This window comes from Ursus arctos, unplaced genomic scaffold (genome assembly GCF_023065955.2).
Source record: "Ursus arctos isolate Adak ecotype North America unplaced genomic scaffold, UrsArc2.0 scaffold_14, whole genome shotgun sequence".
Classification (NCBI taxonomy): domain Eukaryota; kingdom Metazoa; phylum Chordata; class Mammalia; order Carnivora; family Ursidae; genus Ursus; species Ursus arctos.
In genome coordinates this window covers 39,180,827-39,201,100 of record NW_026622808.1, presented here as the reverse complement: position 1 = coordinate 39,201,100, position 20,274 = coordinate 39,180,827, and the positions used below count along the sequence as shown (strand labels likewise).

General features: G+C 46.5%; 1 protein-coding gene across 2 annotated transcripts in view; it reads left to right on the top strand.

Annotated features, from left to right (window-relative positions):
- The window catches only part of IL17RD (interleukin 17 receptor D), a 67,298-nt gene extending 51,130 nt beyond the window's left edge, over nucleotides 1-16,168 (top strand). Inside the window, exons 8-13 of one of the 2 annotated variants that reach the window (XM_044384937.3) lie at nucleotides 1,104-1,169; nucleotides 2,882-2,936; nucleotides 3,763-3,873; nucleotides 4,693-4,856; nucleotides 7,839-8,775; nucleotides 9,557-16,168. In XM_044384937.3, coding sequence (XP_044240872.2) covers nucleotides 1,104-1,169; nucleotides 2,882-2,936; nucleotides 3,763-3,873; nucleotides 4,693-4,856; nucleotides 7,839-8,775; nucleotides 9,557-9,669 — 1,446 coding nt within the window. In that variant the 3' untranslated portion in view covers nucleotides 9,670-16,168. Of the gene's footprint in view, nucleotides 1-1,103; nucleotides 1,170-2,881; nucleotides 2,937-3,762; nucleotides 3,874-4,671; nucleotides 4,857-7,838; nucleotides 8,776-9,556 lie in introns of both variants that reach the window. The other variant, XM_026501076.4, reaches the window with a different exon arrangement.
- The last annotated feature ends 4,106 nt before the right edge of the window (nucleotides 16,169-20,274 follow it).

Here is a 20,274-nt window from a genome sequence, read left to right as displayed (position 1 = left end):
GACCTGAGCCGAAGGCAGACGCTTAACCAACTGAGCCACCCATGTGCTCCTACTACATGTTTTAAAGTGACCCCTAGGCCCCTGGAATTTGGGTGGTTTGACATGAACACGAGGCTTTATCTCAGCAGTTGGTAGATATTCCAGAATGTTATGTCTCAGGGACAGCCCTCACTCTCCAGTTATCTAACTACACCCCAGCTATCCCAGTGGTGATGAAGCCTGGGAAGGGTATTACCAAGGAGCCAAAGAATTAAGTATTTCTAGTTCATTCTGCTCTGTTTTAAACTTGAATTGGGTGCTCACTGTGTGCCAGCCCCCAAGCTTTATGCTCATTGAATCCTTACAACTCTAAGCAACAGAGGCTGCTGTCACCCCACTTTACAGATGGGTGACCCGAGGCTCCATGAGGTCACCTGGCTCGCTCAAGGTCACACAGCTAGTCAGTGGAAAAACCACATCTAGGAGCCAAGCCACTAGGACTTCAGTGCCTTACTGATTGTACATATAGACCAAAAGTTAAGTAGAAACTCAGCAAGCAAGTTCTTAAATTGAGGGCAGTCAGCAAGAGGGGGAAATATCTTGTGGAAGTGCACAGGACTGCTAGGTGACCTCTAGAGAGCACCAAGAGAGGTTTTTGGTCATGATAGCAGAACCTAGCGCCTTCCTAGACATGCTTCTGTGTTGTTGAGTTGTGCTTTCCTGCGGGCTCTCACTTATGTCATTGACCTTCTGCTCAAATCAAAATTACGGCGCATAAAATATGCACAAACATGGGCATGTGATTTCTTTCCGCACCCTTTCAGTAAGTAAAGGGTATTCTAACTAGTTTCTTTGTCTGCAAATGAAATAGTCCTGCTGAGGGCACCACTAGCTATGTATAGACCATGATGGGGGTCCTGGGCTCTCCTGGGCGTTTTTATCGGGGTGAAGTTCAGAGCATGTGTAGCAGATAAACGTGGTTGCTTTCTGCTCTAATTGATGTATTCTGAACATGGTCAAGACTGGAGACAAGTCTCCTTCAGCTCTGGGGGGGAAAGAGAGGTCCAGATGACCCTTATCCAAGAAGAGAGTTTTAAAAGTGTTGTGGTGGTGTTTCTTTGCAGGAGCAAAATACAGAGACAACAAGCTGCCTCCTTCAAAATGTTTCTCCTGGGGATTATATAATTGAGGTATGTATAACTCAAGAAAGCCCTATTATTAATTCTACAGAATGAATCTATTTCATGAAGAATTCCAACTGTTTACAACACTAAAATTTCAAGCCATTGAGGGTGTGCACAGTTATATTTTTACATGGCCCTTAACATGCTTTTTAAAAAGTTTATATGTAATCAGTCTTTGATTTTTCTCATTCAGCATTTCAAATATTTCATATAAATATTTTTATGAAACCACATAGTCCACGTAACCATGATTTAGAATTCCTATGCAGTATTCCCTTGTAGGGGAGGAAGAAATTCTTTCCTCCCTGGGTTCTTCCAGCTGGTTTAGGAGTTAAATTGATATGAGAGCGATTAAGGGGAGAAAAAAAAACAGAGTCTTACTAAGGGTGCACAGAAGCCTAATAATGAAATTGGAACCCAAAGAAATGACAAAGGCAGGCACAATTTTTATGCTTTTTGGACAAAGAGATAATAAATTTGTGAGGAATTGATAGGATAAAGAAAATAGATGTTTGGGAGCTTTAATTAGTAAGGAATTCTAAGTGGAATTTAGGCTGAGATGATAAATTAGGAGCAAGGTTTTTTTCTACAAGATAATAAAAGGAACAAGGTTTGTTTCTACAGTTTTCTCGACTTTAAAGTCCCTATCTCAAAGGATGTCATTTTTACTTCTCAGGACAGTGAAGGGATTTGTCATAAGGGAGATCTATTTCCTGCTTTCAAGGGGACAGAGGGAGGGTCTGAGTGTCCTTGACACTACTTCTTTCTCCAGTAACTTCATTACAAAATATTTATCAGGCCATTGTAGTATGTACTGGGGCAAACTGCCCTGGTCCCCTACACTGTCCACAAAAATATGTTTTTAAAGATTTAGATTTAAAAACTTTTTATTTTTTTGAAGATTTTACTTATTTATTTGTCAGAGTGAGAGAGAGAGGCAGTCAGAGGGAGATGCAGGCTCCCCACTGAGCAAGGAGCCCAACTCGGGACTCGATCCCAGGACCCTGGGATCATTACCTGAGCCAAAGGCAGACCCTTAACAGACTGAGCCACCCAGGTGTCCCTAAAAACTTTTAGTAGTAAAACAGAAAGGAAAAGTTCTGCTTCTTATATCTGCCAATACTTCTCTAGGTCTCTGCTGACATTTTCTGTGTCAGTATCCATGAAGTTCTAAATACCACTGAAAACAAGCAAATGATATGTTTTTCTTCTATTATTTTAGATTATTTTTCCAGTATCAAACATACTACAAAAACAGGAATAAAATAAAAATAGAAAAGGAAATGAAAAATTTGTCCATAGCCCTGCTATTCAGAGACAATCAACGTGTCTTACCATTTTGGGAGAAACACTGGTTGTCTGATGTGGTAGCAGTATGTGGTTTTGAACGGACACAGCCTCCGAAAGCATTAATGGCGGCCAGTAAAATTAGTGGTAGGATGCCATTGTAACAGAAGATTGCTAGAATGTGGAACTCACTAGCTGAATTCATCAATGAATGAGCAATGTTTGATTCATAGAAGGTGATGAGGTTGAGACTTTTGAGTTGGTAAAGCAGAGATTTATCTGATTTACTGTCTAGTTTCAGCTCATAAATGATCATAGGCAGCAGCTCTCCTTCCTCTTACCCCCACTGTCCACAGATGGAAATATGAATGAAATCTGTTGAGATGTTATCACTTAAACAAAATAATGATACACCGTCCTCTGTTTTGCAGCTGCTGGATGACACTAATACAACCAGAAAAGTGATGCATTATGCCTTAAAGCCAGGTATGATTTTTTTTTTTTTTTTTCTGTGTGAAATGTTGGCTCTGGACTATAGCAAGCCGTGCTATTTGATACTTTCCGTCCTTCAAGGTTGACAAAATCAAAACACAGCATCTGAATTCCTCTCTTATAAAAGATGTTCCATCAGGGGCGCCTGGGTGGCTTTGTTGGTTGAGTACCCACTCTTGACTTCAGCTCCGGTCATGAACTCAGGGTCGTGAGATTGAGCCCTACATTGGGCTCTATGCCGAGCACAGGGAGTCTGCTTAAGATTCTCTATCTCCCCCTCCCCCTCACGGCCTCACTCTCTCTTTAAAAAAAAAATAAATGTTCCATCAAAGCTGACTTTTCCTCCATCCTAACGTTGATGCCTGGAAGACAGAGGCCACTGTGATTGGTGTGTGTGTGTGTGTGTGTGTGTAGCTGGGACTTAAATAATCACTTGTCCTGGGAAGAAAAGTGGAAGGTGAGGTTTCCTAGGGCAAAATTCTCCCTTACAAGTATCTACTGTCCCAGCGACTCTAACTGTTGCATTGTATTCTGCAACTCTCTAAAGGGAATCCTTTTATAATCACCAGGCCAGTACTAACTAGAGAAATGCAGTCAGGGGTCCCAGAACCTGTTACACAGCTTATGAGGGATGCCTGGCTGGCTCAGTCAGTGGAGTATGTGACTCTTGACCTTGGAGTTGTGAGTTCAAGCCCCACATTGGATGTAGAGATTACTTAAAAATAAAAAATCTTAAAAAAAGAAAAAAAGAAAAAAAAAAGGGAATTCTCTTTGAACTTGTGCTGCTTAAGTTTCAAGCCTTCTCTCTGACATTTCCCAGCGCATTCCCCGTGGGCTGGGCCCATCAGGGCTGTGGCCATCACCGTGCCGCTGGTTGTCATCTCGGCATTTGCGACCCTCTTCACCGTGATGTGCCGCAAGAAACAACAAGGTATCTCTTTGTGTGGTGTGTTCCCCCCAAGTTGGCAGGCCATGGGCCAACAGAGGGAGCCCTTGGGCCCTTGGTACCCCCCTCCCCCCGCCCGGAACCAAATGGGCATCTGAAAGGCCACATAGGTCCTCTAGTTCCTAGCATTAGGATGCTTGACTTTTAAACTCAGGAGCCATGAACATGAAGCCATATTCTATTCCCAAACTCAGGATAGTAAATTCACGAACATATATGAAGTCTAAAAGTACAAGTAAGGGTAGAGGTAGGGCTTGATTGCTTATAAAAGTTAGGTGTCAGGAGGGAACTTTCTGGGGAGCTTGGCAATGTTTTATATCTTGATCTGAGTGCTGGTTACACAGGTATATACTTAGGTAAACGCTTTACTGAGATGTACTCTCAAGATTTATGCACTTTACCTTTGTAAGTTATACCTCAATGAAAGGGTTTTCTTTTCTTTTTTTTTTTTTTTTTTCCTGAAGAAGGTCAGCTCTGTTAGTGCTTAATTGGTCTGGTAGGTACGCTTGGTTGCAAGACCTGCCTCTGGGGGCTCTCTGCTGCCCAGAGCGGTCCCAGCAGTTTTCTCGGCTTACCCGAGGTCACTTGCAGGTGAACAACCCATTTTGGCTATTTGTTGGTCCACTGGAGAAATCAGTTGTCCTGTTTCCAGTGGGGACCCAAGGGGCTGGGGACTGGGAGAATCAACAATTGTTTCTCGAAGATGGCATTAGGTCCTGAGTCTTAGGGCACAGGACAAAGCATTGCCCGTAGGCATCAACCCTATCTTCTTTTCCAATTTAGAAAATATATATTCACATTTAGATGAAGAGAGTTCTGAGTCCTCCTCGTACACCACGGCGCTCCCCAGGGAGAGGCTCCGGCCGAGGCCGAAGGTCTTCCTCTGCTATTCCAGCAAAGATGGCCAGAATCACATGAACGTTGTCCGGTGTTTTGCCTACTTCCTCCAGGACTTCTGCGGCTGTGAGGTGAGGAATCTGAAGTCTCTTCTCTTTCCCTGGGCAGGATATATGCTCCCGTGCTCTCACTGCTCTCTCCCTCCCTTCCAGGCCTCCTTGGGTGACACCTGCCCTCCCCCAGAGCCTAGCTCCCTTCCAAATTGGGGTCAGCCTCACACTCCTCCTTCAGTCTGTCCTGCCCATCCCCACCACTAAATGTTTCCTAACCCTGAGTCCTAACCCTGACACACTCCTGCTCAGAAGCCTTTCGTAGCCTACCTGGCAGGAAGTTTGATAAACATCAAGAGGTTGCATGGAGGGAAATGGCATGTGCCCTGGGAACATGCAATGGGAGTGGGGGCAGGTGGTCACTCAAGACATCTTGGTGAGCCTTGACGGGTCAAAGAGGGGATGGAAGATCAAGTGGGTTTAGACAATACTTTGGAGGAGTTTTGCTAAGAAGGGAGAACAATATGTCAAGGACTCAAATGGTCTGCTCTACTTTCTTGTCTGCTATCCTGAGTTAAGCTATGAATATGTAGCTTTTCTATAATGTCATAGTGCTAATTTTAGAGGGAAGTTTGAAGCTCTCCTGTAAGGTACAGTGTTTCCTACCAATGCAAGAACTGTACAGTGCCTGTGTAATGACTTACTCGTGCTTCGATACTGCCCGCTGGTAGACTTCTTAGTCTCTCCATGTGGCAAGGCTGCCCTCTAGTGTCTATAACACCTACTTACAAGGCTGACGCAGGAAGCTGGGGAGATGGGCAGATCCAAACGCACCCTGAAAAACCAACTGCGACCTCTAGCTGGTGTCACACAGTCTTCAGACACAGACGACCCGTGTGCTCTGCTTTGTAACTAACTAGCCTCGTGGGGAAAACGGCTTCCAATTTTGAGTGTAGCAGAAATCTTGGAAACAGAAAAAGATGACTCAAAAAATCTCACCCTGGAGAAAGAGGAACCACAGATAATATTTGGTGTATTTCCTTCCAGTTTTTTTACATCGATGAACTCATGCATATGGTTTTGCATTTGGGGTGGATTAGAATGATTTTTCTGTCTTGTCAGTTAATAACTTTTTACACTATTGAAAGTTCTATTTAAACTGCAGTTTTATTTTATTATTTTCTTAAGTTTTTGCTTAAGACCTGCCAGTTAACATACAGTATAATATTAGTTTCAGGTATACAATACGGTGATTCAACTTCCATACGTCACCCAGTATTCATCACGAGTGCGCTCCTTAATCCCCATCCCCTATTTCACCCTCCCCCCCCTCTGGTGACCATCAGTTTGTTCTCTATAGTTAAGAGTCTGTTTCTTGGTTTGCCTCTCCCCTTTTTCCCCCTAGGATAGTTTTTGTTTCTTAAATTCCACATATGAGTGAAATCATATGGTGTTTGTCTTTCTCTGACTGAGTTATTTTGCCTAGCATAATACTCTCTAGCTCCATCCATGTCATTGCAAATGGCAAGATTTCATTCTTTTTTTATAGCTGAATAATATTCCATTATATCTGCATACATACCACATCTTTATCCATTCATCTGTCAGTGGACATTTGGGCTCTTCCCATAATTTGACTATTGTTGATAATGCTGCTGTAAACATCAGGGTGATGTATCCCTTCCAATTAGTATTTTTGTATTCTTTGGTTAAATACCTAGTAATGCAATTGCTGGATTGTAGGGTAGTTCTGTTTTTAACTCTTTGAGGAACCTCCATACTGTTTTCCAGAGTGGCTACACCATGCAATTTTAGATAGCCACGGGAGCCATAATATCAATTCACTATAATTTAATTATTTCATATTGCTAACATCTCAGTAGTTCAGTTTTGCCTCATTTCTTATGATTTTCCAGAGCTAGAAGCCTGGAAATGGAATTTCTGGGTCAAAGATGGAAACATTTGAAAAATGCTTGGTATATACTCCCAGTTAGCCTTTAGAATGTATAATGCTAGTGAGAATTAAGGGAGTATAAGACAATTCAGGATTATTTTCAGCAAGTGGGTGGATCTTGGGGACCATCTTCCTTAGAGGCAAGAGGAAGACAAAGTCATTTCAGAACCCCCTTCCCCATAAAAGACTGTGGCTCCCATTCTGGCATAGCCACTGAGAATTCGTTTCTGAACTACAGAAGGAAAGAAGCTGATAAAACTGCCAAGAGACATTTTCAGCAGAATCAGATGAAAATGGTCTGAGAAGGTGAAGCCCTCTGAGGGGCACATGCATGCCCGGTTTTCTTCCGTTGTTGGTGGCCCTCCTTCCAACTCCCTCCCACCACCTCCTTGGGGTTAAAGGCCTTATATGGATACGACCCCCGTAGACTGCTGTGAGGTCACGGTGGGAGGTGCCGGTCACTCACAAGTGAGCTAACGGAGTGGCTGTGTTACTGCACTCCACCACCCTCCTCTCTGGTCATTGATGGACCAGTAAACAGCATGGCTGACCCTGGGGCTGTGAGAGTGGCCGAGGAGGTCTTCTTTGTCCACCACGTTCTCTGGATGTGAGTCAGCCAGCACTGCGGGCAACTCTGACATCCAGACCTCGGCCCCATTTCCTGCCTGCTTTGGTGTCCCTCACCCAAGCCCATCCATCATCACCTTCTAGCTTTGCCTTCAGGACCTGCTGCACTCATCACACAGACCGACCCCAGGGCGCCCATTTTCTCTGCTCACTAGCACACCCGGAGTCCCGTGAGGGCCTCACTGGGATATGCAGCTTCGGCAGGTTGCTAGAAGCTCTGTGCCTCCGTCTTTTCCCTCGTAGGGTGAGAGCGGTAATGGCTCCACATTAGCCTGAAACAAGGGCACGATGCAGAGGGTCTGGCGTGTGCCTGTCACCCACAGAACGCCAGCTGTTCCCAGATCCCGGCATCCCGGAGCCTGCATGCGGCAGTGCTGATAATGCTTAAAGGACATATGATGGGACTTTGTCCTAACACGCTTGTTTTTGTTACCCGACTCCCCAGGCTGTACAGGTGAGTGAGGTCCGTGTTGTCTTTCCAGGTGGCTCTGGACCTATGGGAGGACTTCAGCCTCTGCAGAGAAGGGCAGAGAGAATGGGTCATCCAGAAGATCCACGAGTCCCAGTTCATCATCGTGGTGTGTTCCAAAGGCATGAAGTACTTCGTGGACAAGAAGAACTATAAGCACAAAGGCGGCGGCCGGGGCTCGGGGAAAGGGGAGCTCTTCCTGGTGGCCGTGTCGGCCATCGCCGAAAAGCTCCGCCAGGCCAAGCAGAGCTCCTCGGCCCGGCTCAGCAAGTTCATCGCCGTGTACTTCGATTATTCCTGCGAGGGCGATGTTCCCGGCGTGCTGGACCTGAGCACGAAGTACAAGCTCATGGACAACCTTCCCCAGCTCTGCTCCCACCTACACTCCCGAGACCGCGGCCTCCCGGAGCCGGGGCAGTACCCCGGACAGGTGAGCAGAAGGAACTACTTCCGCAGCAAGTCAGGCCGGTCCCTTTACGTCGCTATTTGCAACATGCACCAGTTTATCGATGAGGAGCCCGACTGGTTTGAGAAGCAGTTCGTTCCCCTCCGTCCTCCCCCACTCCACTCCCGGGAGCCAGTGCTGGAGAAGTTTGACTCGGGCTTGGTGTTAAACGATGTCATGTGCAAACCAGGACCAGACGGCGATTTCGGCCTCAAGGCCGAGGCCGCGGTCCCGGGGGCGCTGGCTGACTCGCCCTTAGAGGGCACGCACTTGGGCCTGGACCAAGACGCAGAGGCAGGGCCTGGGCCGGGGGGCGGCTCGGTCCTGCGGCCCCTGCTGCACGCCGGGAAAGCCACCAGCCCCTCGGACATGCCTCGGGACTCGGGCATCTACGACTCGTCCGTGCCCTCCTCGGAGCTGTCCCTGCCCCTAATGGAAGGACTCTCGGCAGATCAGACAGAAACATCTTCGCTGACGGAGAGCGTGTCGTCCTCCTCCGGCCTGGGTAAGGCGCGGGGGGAGCCGAGAGTGCCTTTGGATTGGGTTCCTGATGCAGGCTGCAGCCTTTGTCCCTAATTCCCAAATCCATGAAAGTGTTTTTCTAATTTGGGTGCGGACTCATTGGCAATGAAGCTTGTGGGAAGTACCAAGACTCCATTGATAGTGTCGATTTATTCTAGGCAATGGGGATGTTCACATGTGTGAGCAGCAGGAATACTGAGGCTAAGTTAGGGTGAGCTGCCCGGCCCCCGCAAGGGGCGTTATGCAACAGGCAGTGAGTGCATTATATCACCTTCCTGAACTCCGCAGGCCTCTGGTTACCAAGACACAGCTTGCCCCAAGGATGAGGGTCTGTGGACCTAAATCTTTGTCGGGGTTGGTAGCGTCCGCCACCCCTCACCAATGCCAGTGCCTTAAAAGCCATATCTCTTAACGGTCCTGGGGTTGATGGACACAGTGTTCTCTCCATCCTAGCTCACTCAGCACAAGGCCAGGTGGGAGGGCTCTGGAGGGGAGCCCTGCTTCCCCCGGGGAGCCCCAGCAGGATGCCATCTGGGGCTGCTCCTTACACTGCCTGTGGCTAGCTGGAGTCATGCAAGCAAATGCTTGACCCTCAACTAAGGAAACCTGCCAAAAGGAGGAGAATGCTCTGTCTTGAGTTGGTTGGGAGGCCTGCCTCACTCGTAAAGCCCAGAGTCCAAACCCAGATTCAGCCACATTCTGGCCTGAGCCCCCAGCCTGGTGAAGCACAATGACGTGGGGCTCTGCCTGTCTTCTTTCCTTAGGTGAAGAGGACCCTCCTACCTTCCCCTCCAAGCTCCTCGCCTCTGGGGCATGCAAAGCAGAACCGGGTTGCTGCAGCTACACTGGTGAACTCCACGCGGTCGCCCCTTTGTAACAAAACGGAAGAAGAGTCTAAGCATTGCCACTTTAGCTGCCGCCTCTTTCTGGTCCCCCAGCTCTTCTCTCTGGTTGTGCAGTCCGCTTGGAGCTGAGGTTTCCGACAAGGATATTTGAAATGAAATTTGGGCCAGTACCTGCTCTCCTTGCCCCATCCCTCTACCTGGTATCTTGGCAAAGTCTCCAGTTTTCTAAAACCATGTGGATCTCTGAAAGCCGTGTCCATAAGGTCCGACAGCAGCTTGTCCCTTTACGTCAGACCTTGGATTAGAGCCAGTTCTGGGAGGTAGGGAGGAAACATGCACAGAGAAACAGGAACATACCTGCACTGATCATTCAGATTTTACGTATCTCTGCAAACTTTGCCTGTTTGCTGTTGGCTACTTTGATTTGAAATGCTTGGTGGGAGAAGCACTTTTAGTACCATTCTAGCCACAGAATTCAAGTGTCAGTCTATCTGGAATCCATGTTGTGACAGATGATGTTCTTATCCGGTTTGGGTGTAGAATTTACAGTGCTATGGATGTCAAAAAATCTCCAAGTCAAAGGTCAAGAAGGTAACTGAGTATATGATCACGTTTCATAAAATGAGTCTTTATGTGTTAGCAGGTGCCGTGGCTGGCTGAGGTGGGGGCTGCAGGGTCAGGTGACTATCCTGACAGGTTTTTTCTGACATAGGTTGGTCATTGTGCAGAAAGCACCAAAACTCAGGGCACAGGACCACCTCTTGGTTTGAGGAGGCATCGTGTGGGGCCCAGATCTGCCTGCCAGGTTTCCCTGGGTTCCATTTACTGTGGAATATCTCAGATGTTGCTGCCTGGAAGTTTATTTGTAAAAGACGAATACCCAACTGAGCTGTCTTACTGGAAGCTGGAGTCCATGCTTCAGTGGGCTTCTGAGCTAAAGCTGTGTCCAGAATATTAGGGGTGAGGATCAACTGAAATATGGCCGTGTGTGCAGGTGGCAGCCACTTAATTTGCTGAGCTGGTTTCGACTAATGATAAGTCTCATTTTAACAAGGCGAGAAGAAGGGAACTGTCACAAAGATGAGTGTGCTCTTCTTAGCACCTGAAGAAGACAGGAGACCTGAAATCATTGAATTCTTGAATCTTAAAGTACTCCTCTCCCCCTCCCCCCAACAACTCAGCCTGTGAATCACGTTTCACTGTGTGTTTCTGTTGTACTTACTCAATGAAAGGTTTGTCTCTTATGCTCTCTCCTACCAAAAATAGCTATTTAGAGCTTAGGGGGAAAGAATTTGCTTTAAAAAAGAAAAGGAAATGTTCTGTTTCTATGAATGATGTTTCTACAGAATTTCTGTTTCCAAAGGGAAATCAGTTGTTCAAATCCTGTTTGTCTATTAGGTATGTGGGTAACGATGCCTTGGTCTTCCTGTGGAAACCCTTTTCCCCATGTCCTTCAGGGGTTGTGAGCATCTTTCTCCACCTTTTCCATGGGTGCTGTTGGATTTTGGCACCCTGCTTTTACCCAGCACTCACACAGAGGACCCTGGGTTTCACTCCCTTAGAAGATAGAATCAATATTAAGGGAGCTACTCGGGAACATCTCAGGGAGGAGCGGGAGGTGGAATGGGGCATGACTTTTCCATCCAAGCACATGCTTTGCAGGTGGGGAAGGGAAGGTTTGCAGCCTTGCTGGAAAGAGATTTGTGTGCATTTCTGATGCACATGCCATGCTCCATGTTTGTAAAGGCAGCTGACCACTTCTTGGGAGAAGAACGTGCTTGTCTGTTCTCCGGCATCAAGTTTCCTGCAGCTGCTCTGAGAGGGAGACAAGTGAGCTGCAGAACTGTCTGCCCCATAAAACCAGGCATCTTGTTGGAGAAGAGATGTTCCATGTCACCGTGGAATCTGGGACACGTGCAGAGCTCCTGCCCACATGTGACTGTCCTGCCATTCTGCCGTCAGGATAAGTTCTGCAAGGGAGATTGGTCAGTCCATACTTGCTAACAGGAAGATTCACTTTGGAACATTATCAGAGAGTGAGGCCAAGAAATGGTGCATGCTCCAGAGGAACCACAAGGAGCCACTTTTAGAATATTCAGCTTTGCACATAAAATGAGGCATCTCTGAGAAAGCGACCCCCGGAACAGCATGGAGGACCGGGGCTGGGGGGAGCATTAACTGAGCTCCACTAGCGTGGGCAGACTACTTACTAAGTGAACTTGCTTCTTATGAAAATGCAAGGGAAAAAATGTGCTAGACCAAAAATCAGGTAAAGTTTTAGTTTGGATTTAGAGTTTGGATACCTATTTTTAAGTACTAATGTTTCTTATGTTCAACACAACAAATTCTAACACACCAAGTAGCAAAACCATAGTATGAATGCCTAAGTCAGACTAAGTTGAGATGCCCCACTTCATGGTTTTGCCTTGTTAGTTTCACTTTTTTTTTTTTTTTTTTTTGAACCCTCTCCATCTCGTGCTGGGAATGAGAACAGTTGCCTTGCGGATTAAAGCAAAACATCTGTTTTAAGCAGAGCTGCATTCTTTGACTGACATTGTCCCAGATAATGGAAACGATAAGACAATTCAGATAAAAGTTCTGCCTAATCACAGGCTTTTAGAAATTGGGGCTACAAGAATGAGAATACAGGGATGGTCTCCATGAAAAGCCATGATCCTGAGAATAAGGGGCTCATGTGGCTAAGTTAGCTGGTGTCTTCTGGGCAGGAGACCAGGGGTAGGTGCAAGGAACCAGGTAAGCAAGTCTTGAAGGTAGTTGAAGGTAGGGAACTAGTCGTTCATCTTAGCTCACCAGTGCCCTACAGAAAGGACTTAGCATCGGACATAGTCAGCTTTGCAGAGGGAGGGATCAGGGAGCTGGAAGCCCAGGTGAAGGCGTGCTTTTCTCCTCGAGGTTGGCCTCAGGCAACAAGAAGCACCTGGACAGACCCAGCCCAGCCACACTGGGGGCAGATCCTGGGCCTTGGAGGCACACATCTCCAGGAAGAATCAGAAGTCATTCAGGTCCAGGCCCAGGTGTCAGGTTGGGTGACCAACCAGGTAAGAGCATTTTGAGCCAAAAAGGAAATGGGGCCTTAAAGTCATGAGACAGGTTTTAGTTGACATATTAGTAATAACTGAAGACCGTCCCAGAGCACAAAGTTCAAAAATGTCTCTAGCAGCTATGACATCATTGGAATCCATGTGTAGTGATTTAAGTTCATGTATGTTTGTCCATCAGAGATTAGTCTTGCTACTTCATAGCTACAAATGTCTTTTTCTTTTTCTTTCTTTTTGTAACCAACCCCTCATCTCAGCTTCCCTGACTAAAGCACAATAAATAGGAAGACGGTCCTTCCAAAAATGCAGTTACATGATTTTCAGAACTTTCCCTTTTTTTGGAGTTGAGCATCTTTTAAAAGAAACAAAGGAAGAGAAAAGCTATGTTATTCCTGGAGAAGAAATGATACACCCTCCTCTTAAAGAAAACCCCACGATCCGCAACAGCCTCGACACTAATTTGGCTCTTCTAGGGGAGGAGTTAGTCTTTGTGTCCTCGTTGGAGAGAGGTGGACAATACCAGTGTGAAGGTTATTAGCCTCTTCTGTTTGCTGTTGTTTGTGAAGACTGCTGCTCTTATTTAACAGATGCCATGTCTTCAGCGGGTGCCAGTGCAGCAGGCCAGGAGTAATGATAAATAAGCCTTCTCAGCATCAGAGAGACCTTAGGGCGTTGTGGGGACTGTGGCAACCTGAAGTGCTTCCTGTCCCACCTGCAGGAAGGCTGCTATTCCAGTCAGTTATGGCCATGTAGCATTTACTGATTTTTCTATTTTTCAAGAGAAGCAGAGAATCTGGATTTTTTTTTTTTTTTTAATGTGGGGCTTGAACTCATGATCCCGAGATCAAGACCTGAGCTGATATCAAGAGTTAGATGCTTAACCCAACTGACCCACCCAGGCGTCCTGAGAATCTGGACTTTTATATGAAAAATTATAATTTTTTTAAGGTATTGACAACTAAGTAAATTTTTTTTTTCCAATTCAGGCTCAACAGAACACATGAGTGGGCCTGATTTGGCCCACTAGCTACCAGTCTGCCACCTCTGCCTTGTAAGATTTGAAGTGAAGAGCATTCATGGTAATTACAAATGCCTGGTATCACCAGAAAATGCTCTTGCTAAATGCAGCTGGTGGCTGGATTGCTTTTTCCCCACCTTGCTCCCCCAAAGAAGTTTGATATGATTGTGAATGTATTTGAAATGTTTTGATTGCTTCTTTGCGTTTCATGGTGCCTTAAGAGAAAAGCAAGCCCGTTACTAATTTTAAAATCAGATGTATAAGGGACACCTGACTAGCTCAGTTGGTAGAGCGTGCAAGTCTTGATCTCTAGGTTATAAGTTCAAGCCGCACGTTGGGTGTAGAGGTTACTTAAAAAATAAAACCTTAAGAAAACAAAAAGCAAAAAAAAATCAGATTTATGTTCTCCAATTTAAAAAACGTAGCACTTGCAACAGTTTTCATTTAAACTCCACAACCTGAAGGACGTATTTATAGTTTTAGTTCTTGGCTTAATAATTTTTTAAACGATGTACAATTCTGAGCTTAGGCCAAGACTTAATGAGAAAAGCAGGCATTGTGGGGAGTGAGGCAAGGAATCCCTGAGCGTCCACTAGCGCCAGGCCATTTGCATTGTCTTCTGTTCGAAATGATCTGTGAATCGACTCTGTTTTGGAGATGTGAAACAGTATATGGAGAAAAGCTTTTCCTGATACTGAGAGATGGGTTAGGAGTCCTCGTGGGGTGTTGGGTCATCCTTTCTATGTCACCTCCTTTCCAGGCTCGGTGGAAATAAACAAAAGGAAGTCTGACTGTAAGCCAATAGCTTAGATTCCAATTTCAGAGTTTGGGAGCTGGGAGAAAGTTTGGATTATCTAGCGTGTCTTCCCCCCGCTGGTGTCAGCCGGGGCTGAGGCTGACTTATTTCAGACATATGGCTATGGATGGGATTCTGGATTTTCAGGGAGGGAAATTCAGTAACCTACCCTGCTGATCAGATAGTTCTTTGTACGTCTTACAGAAATTCAAACCAGCCTTCTTTTGTTCTGCATGTCGTGGAAAAAGAACAGCTGGTTACCTTTCGTGTATTTGAAAACCACAGTGAAGTCATCTCCCTGGTGTTTTTATTTCAGTGGTAAATAATCCCACCTACTTAAACCATTCTTCATAGCTCTTGTTTTGCAAGGGCTTGATAATTTTCACTGCTGTTCTGTGTCTCGGCTTCACGCTCAGTTTGGTTGTGCAGACACAACATGGTGCCTTACTCGCATTGGTGCCTTGTGAAGGCCAAGCTCAGGATGGGGATGACAGGGAGATCCTCATGTGCCCGGCTTCTCTTACTACTTACAACTCTAATGGCACTTTTGGAAAGTGGTATATTGCCTGTATTCATTTCCAGGATCACTCCGCCACGTCCACCCCAGTCCCCAGCACCCAGCAATAGCCTGTTATGTTTTCCCCCCTCTTGCGGTCAGACACTTGGTGCTTATCCCTGACGTGTTTAATGTCATTCCTGAGCCTCTTCAAGATCCTCTTCAAGACCAGCTCTCACCTTCTGAGTGGCAGTTCCCCTCCCTCCCAATTTTAGATTCCATTTTTACATTTCTGTAGACATCACCTTTAATACATGACTCACAATATGATTAGATGGTTTGGACTTCAGTTTCACCACTGGCGAGATGGAGAGCAGTTGCTAAGGGCTAATTTGCAAAGAGAGCGAGGGAGGACCTCTTGGGAATTTTGGCCAGTTGCCTCCCCTCCTGTTCTTTGGTTCCTCCCTGAAAGTTGGCTGGGACCGCAGACTCCCCCAGGAGCTTTCCTGGGTTCTGCAGGGCTGGGGCCACGACTCTGAACTGACTCAGCACTGTGTTTTGCACAATCGGAAGTCTGACAGAAGCAAACCAGTTACGATCACGTCTGATGTTTATGTCAAAATTTCAGTCGAGAAGATTCAAAGAAGCATTCTTCTGTTTGTACACGATGCAAAGTCGGCTGCTCCATCCGTTAGACAAAAAAAATTACCGTCGGGTCACACTAATGTGTAACCGTTATTTAAAAGTTTTGGTTGTTTTTCCTCAAGAAAAAACATGGTGAGTCTGGACAGAGCAAAAACTTTTGTAAAAACCGCATGTGTTCATTTAGAGAGTAGGTAACTTCTATTTTCACTATTTTTTTTTTTTTTTAACTACAGAAGCTCCCTGTTCGTACGTTCTGGGGGGAAAGCCTGTGGAACATGAACGTGGTGGTGACTGTCATTGTCTTTGTTTCATCTTTAAGATCGTCCTCGGTGGGGTTTGGAGGAAGAGTGAGCACTGACAGACTGTAGCAGTGTGCTATATTTTTACATTGGAAACAATGTCTTATTTGATTTGTACATAACTGTAAATAGGGGACAGTAGGTCACAGCTGACATTTGCAAAATGTTGTTTTTGTACCTTAGGGATTTTCTGCACCAAATAAAATGTTTTAAGATTACAGCAGTTCATTATTTTGCATCATCTTTCCGTGTCCTGAGAGCTGGGTGCCTGGCACAGCTTTCTGAGGGCTCTGCGTCTGAGAGGACAGAGATTATCCAGGGTGAGGAGGCAAGGGTGGCCAGCGCGTCTTGCATGGGGAACCTGCTGTCGTGACCATTTGCCTTGCCGTCCGCCGGGCCGTTGTGTATTGCCTGTGCGGAGTCAGGAACAGGGATAGTCAGGAAAGTCGACTGTCAGAACAAATGGACCTTCTTCTCAGAAATTTGAAAAGAGGGGCACCTGAGTGGTTCCATCAATTGAGTGTCTGACTCTTGGTTTTGGCTCAGGTTGTGATCGCGGGGTCCTGGGATCGAGCCCCGAGGCGGGCTCCCTGCTCGGTGGGAAGCCTGCTTCTCCCTCTCCCTCCCCCTCCACCCTTCCCCCTGCCCCCTTTCTCTCTAAAATGAATAAATCTTAAAATTTGAAAAGAGCCACTGAAATGGGGGAGCCACAAATGTCCTGCCATCCAGTAAATTCCTTTTCATTCTTCTGATGGACATTCTCTCACCTCCTGCGTGCCAGTGTTCACAGTGCTTGGAGTCCGTTCTCAGCTCTGCTTCTGCTGCTGTGACCCTGCGGCTGCACTTCTGGGCCTCAGTTTCTCACCTCTAGAATGGACCAGGCAAAGGCCCTCCCTCACAGGGTGGTGAATGTAAAGTGCTTACTGGCACATAGTTAGGGCTCCAAACAGGGATCCAGGAGAGGACAGTGAGTGGTAAGAAACAGCAGGGACACAGAATACAGTCCTCCGGCCATTGCCCAGAAAGACTATGGTGGAAGTGCTGGGTCTTGGGAGCATTGGGTTTTCCTTGTTTGCTTCTCCTCTCCCCCTCTCCCCCCCCCGCCCGGAGTGGTTAAAAAACAGCTCTGAGTGAGGTGCTGCTGGCTGCCAAGAGGAGGAAATTCATGTTCTTGCTTCCAATCCTTGGCATAGCCATCATTTTCCTGTTCATATTCATTCAGGAGACTGCATGGTTTGCCCATTCGTTTCTTCTTTCTTGTGCTCTCTGCCATTTCTCCATATTTTTAAGAGCCAACCTTTGAGTGCCAAGTGCTTGACATGCCATTGTCCCACTTACTTTTATCTGCTATTCTGCTCTGTGGGTAATCTTACTGTCCCCATTTTACAGATGAGGACACTGAGGCTCAGAGAGGCTCTACCTTACTCCTGATCTCACAGCTCCGGGTAGCAAAGCTGGGATAGGAGCTGTGGCAAGCCCTGCCTAGGCTGCTCACATGTGCCCTTGGTAAAGGTCTGGCCATCCAGGTAGGTAGGGGTGGACTCGAAAGTGTCCATGTGGTCAAAGGCAATAGAGAGCTTTCCCATAACCGTGGTGGGTGGAAGGGAGGAAGTGAGGACAGACAACCATGGAATGCTCATTCCTGCTCTGAGTGCTTTTTGTGTCGTTCCTCACCACAACCCCACCCGCAAGGTACTATTAGCACCCCTATTTTTGAGATTCTGAGGCCTGGAAATCAGGTAGCTTTGCCAAGAGCACAAGCAAGCAATCGGCAGCGCGGAGATTCAGATGTCTGATGGGAGCATCTTCACTCCTAACAGTACGCTACACTGTCCCTCGATATAGTTTATAGGATGAAGAAAAGACCTGGGGTAGCAAGTTAGGGTGGCTTGGTTCCCTTATCAACCCAAATACTGAGAGCAGATTTGTTACACAGCTTAAGCAAACAGATCTAAACGGACTCGACTGGAAGGATATTAGGCAGATGCTGCAGTAAGTGTATTCTTTCCTATTAGTGGGGGGGGGGGATTCCTTTTTGGACAGCAGAGAAACCCTAATTTTTACCACACTGGTAGAAAACAGTCTGTTTTTACAGCTGCTTTGGGTTTTTGTTTGTCTTTTGTTATTTAGTTTTTTTTGTTTGTTTTTTTTTTAAATCTCTACACCCAACATGGGGCTCAAACTCATGGTCCCAAGATCCAGAGTTCATGCTCTACCAACCGAGCCAGGCGCTCCTGTTCAGGGTTCTCATAATTGCCAGCATCTGTGGGGCCTCGCCACTGGTTTTACTTTGTTTTAGAAATGCAAACTCGAAAGGTAGCAAAGACCAGCTTCTCTTGCAGGCTTTAATTAGAAGAATTTCATTTGCTTTAGTTGAATAAGAGACCACTGACGATAAGCTTAGCAGATGGAGGAGGGAGACGTAAAAATACATCTTTGCTGTCCTGGGCATCAGTGGGTCTTCAATAAATGTCTGTTTTCCACCCCTACCCCCAGCATACCCTGTCGTCACTGTCCATGGGAACAAAATCAGAAGTGGTCCGAGAATAGGGTAGGTAGAGGAGGCAGGGAAGGAGGGAAGGACACAAACATGAGGTAAGACCTTTTGCAATAAGATAAAATTCAAACAGAGTCTTTGGGATTAAGGGAAAGTAATGCAAGATCAGTGAGCTTGGCTCCGCAGCCTCTTTTTGGGGGATGTTGCACCAGTTTTCACATTTATAGATGACACAACCCTCTTACAACATCTCAGAGTCTAAAGTACGTAGTGGGGATACAGTAATGGGTAAGATGCAAACATGATCCCTTCCCTCCTGAGTCCACCTCTTTGTATATATGGGAGCGTGAGCAAGACACCTAATTGCTCAGAGCCTGTTTTTTCATCTGCAAGACAGGACTAATACCCACTGCATAGAGGCTCTTGTGAGGATCAAATGAGGTAGGGTTTATAAAGCATCCATGGCCATGCTTGGCAAGTGCCTGGCACTTGGTAAATAGTGACTTATTAATCATTCTGTGGAAGAGCAAGACTTGGGTTCTGTGGGGGTCAGATGGAGATGGGCGGGAGACAGTTTCCTGCTCATAGGAGCTTCAGCCCAGGGACTTTGTCAGGTGCTAAGATTAAGCATCTTATCCCCTAAGAGAAGAGAATGGATCCCTGCCTGGCTGTTTTGGTGTTAGTCCAGGAAGGAAGGGATGGGAGTGGGGGAGGAGCTCCTGGCAAAATTAGATTAAGACAGTAATGCTGGGGCTCTTGGTAGTTAAGCATAGGTAGCCTGTGCCGTCGGACTGAACTCTGAGATCTGCTCACGCTCCTTTCTTCTTGGTCACCTGTCAGCCCCAATAGAGACACATTTTCTAGACTTGTGGCTTCAAGGACCCTGTGCCAGGCAGATGGACACACCCTACTCTAGATGTGAACAAAAGCCGGGATTGTTTCTTTAACTATCGGTAAAAGGTTAGGGGAATTCTCTGCTTTTTAGCAGTTGATGGGGGCGGAGACAGAGAAGTGGTCCACCAGGATGGTTGGTCCTGCCTGGTGATTCCCCCTCTGGGTCAGAGACATTCCAGATAGTGGGCAGGTGTCAGTTTTCAGACAAACCATAGACGCTTCCCACCAGTCTGGGCAAGGAGAACTCACAGCAAAGAAGGGTGAGCACTCCCGGCTGCAGAATGCATACAGGCAGGTCCTGCCTTTGGTTTGTGAACCTGAAGTTAGATATACTTAATGACCCTGCCCATGTGTGTATAATTGTGCATTCTTATCGGCAAGAGTATTTTTTTTTATCATTGTGATTAAAATGGGGCTTTGATCTCAGGCACCCTGACCTTAGATCTGTGTGACCCTGGAAGGTGACTTGAGTTGGTTAAGACTTAGTTCCCACGTCTGGAAAACAGGTCATTGGTCGATACCTCCCAGGGCTGAATGTGAGGCCAAGTGGAGTTTGGGCACAGAGCCTGGCATGCGGTAAGCCCCTCTGCCTGGATGTTAACGGGGTGTGGCTATAAAAAGGGATCCTGTAAATGTCTCGCTCAGCCCTGGCTGGAGTGGCTGATGGGTAAATAACTTGTGAATTCCTATGTCTTGGAGGCCTTAGTTCCGAAGGGCGGCTGGCAATGGCCTCCATGAGAGATGCCTACTTGATCAGATGTCACTCCCTGCTTGAAACTGCCAGTGGCCTTGGAAGTGAACCCTGATGTTCTGACCTGGCCCTTTGCCAACCTCTTTTCTGTGTGTCCCTTATTTCTCTATGGCCATATCAGAATTTTTTGAGATCTCTCACTTCTGTGTTCCTGCCTTGGGGCCTTTGCTTACATCGTTTCT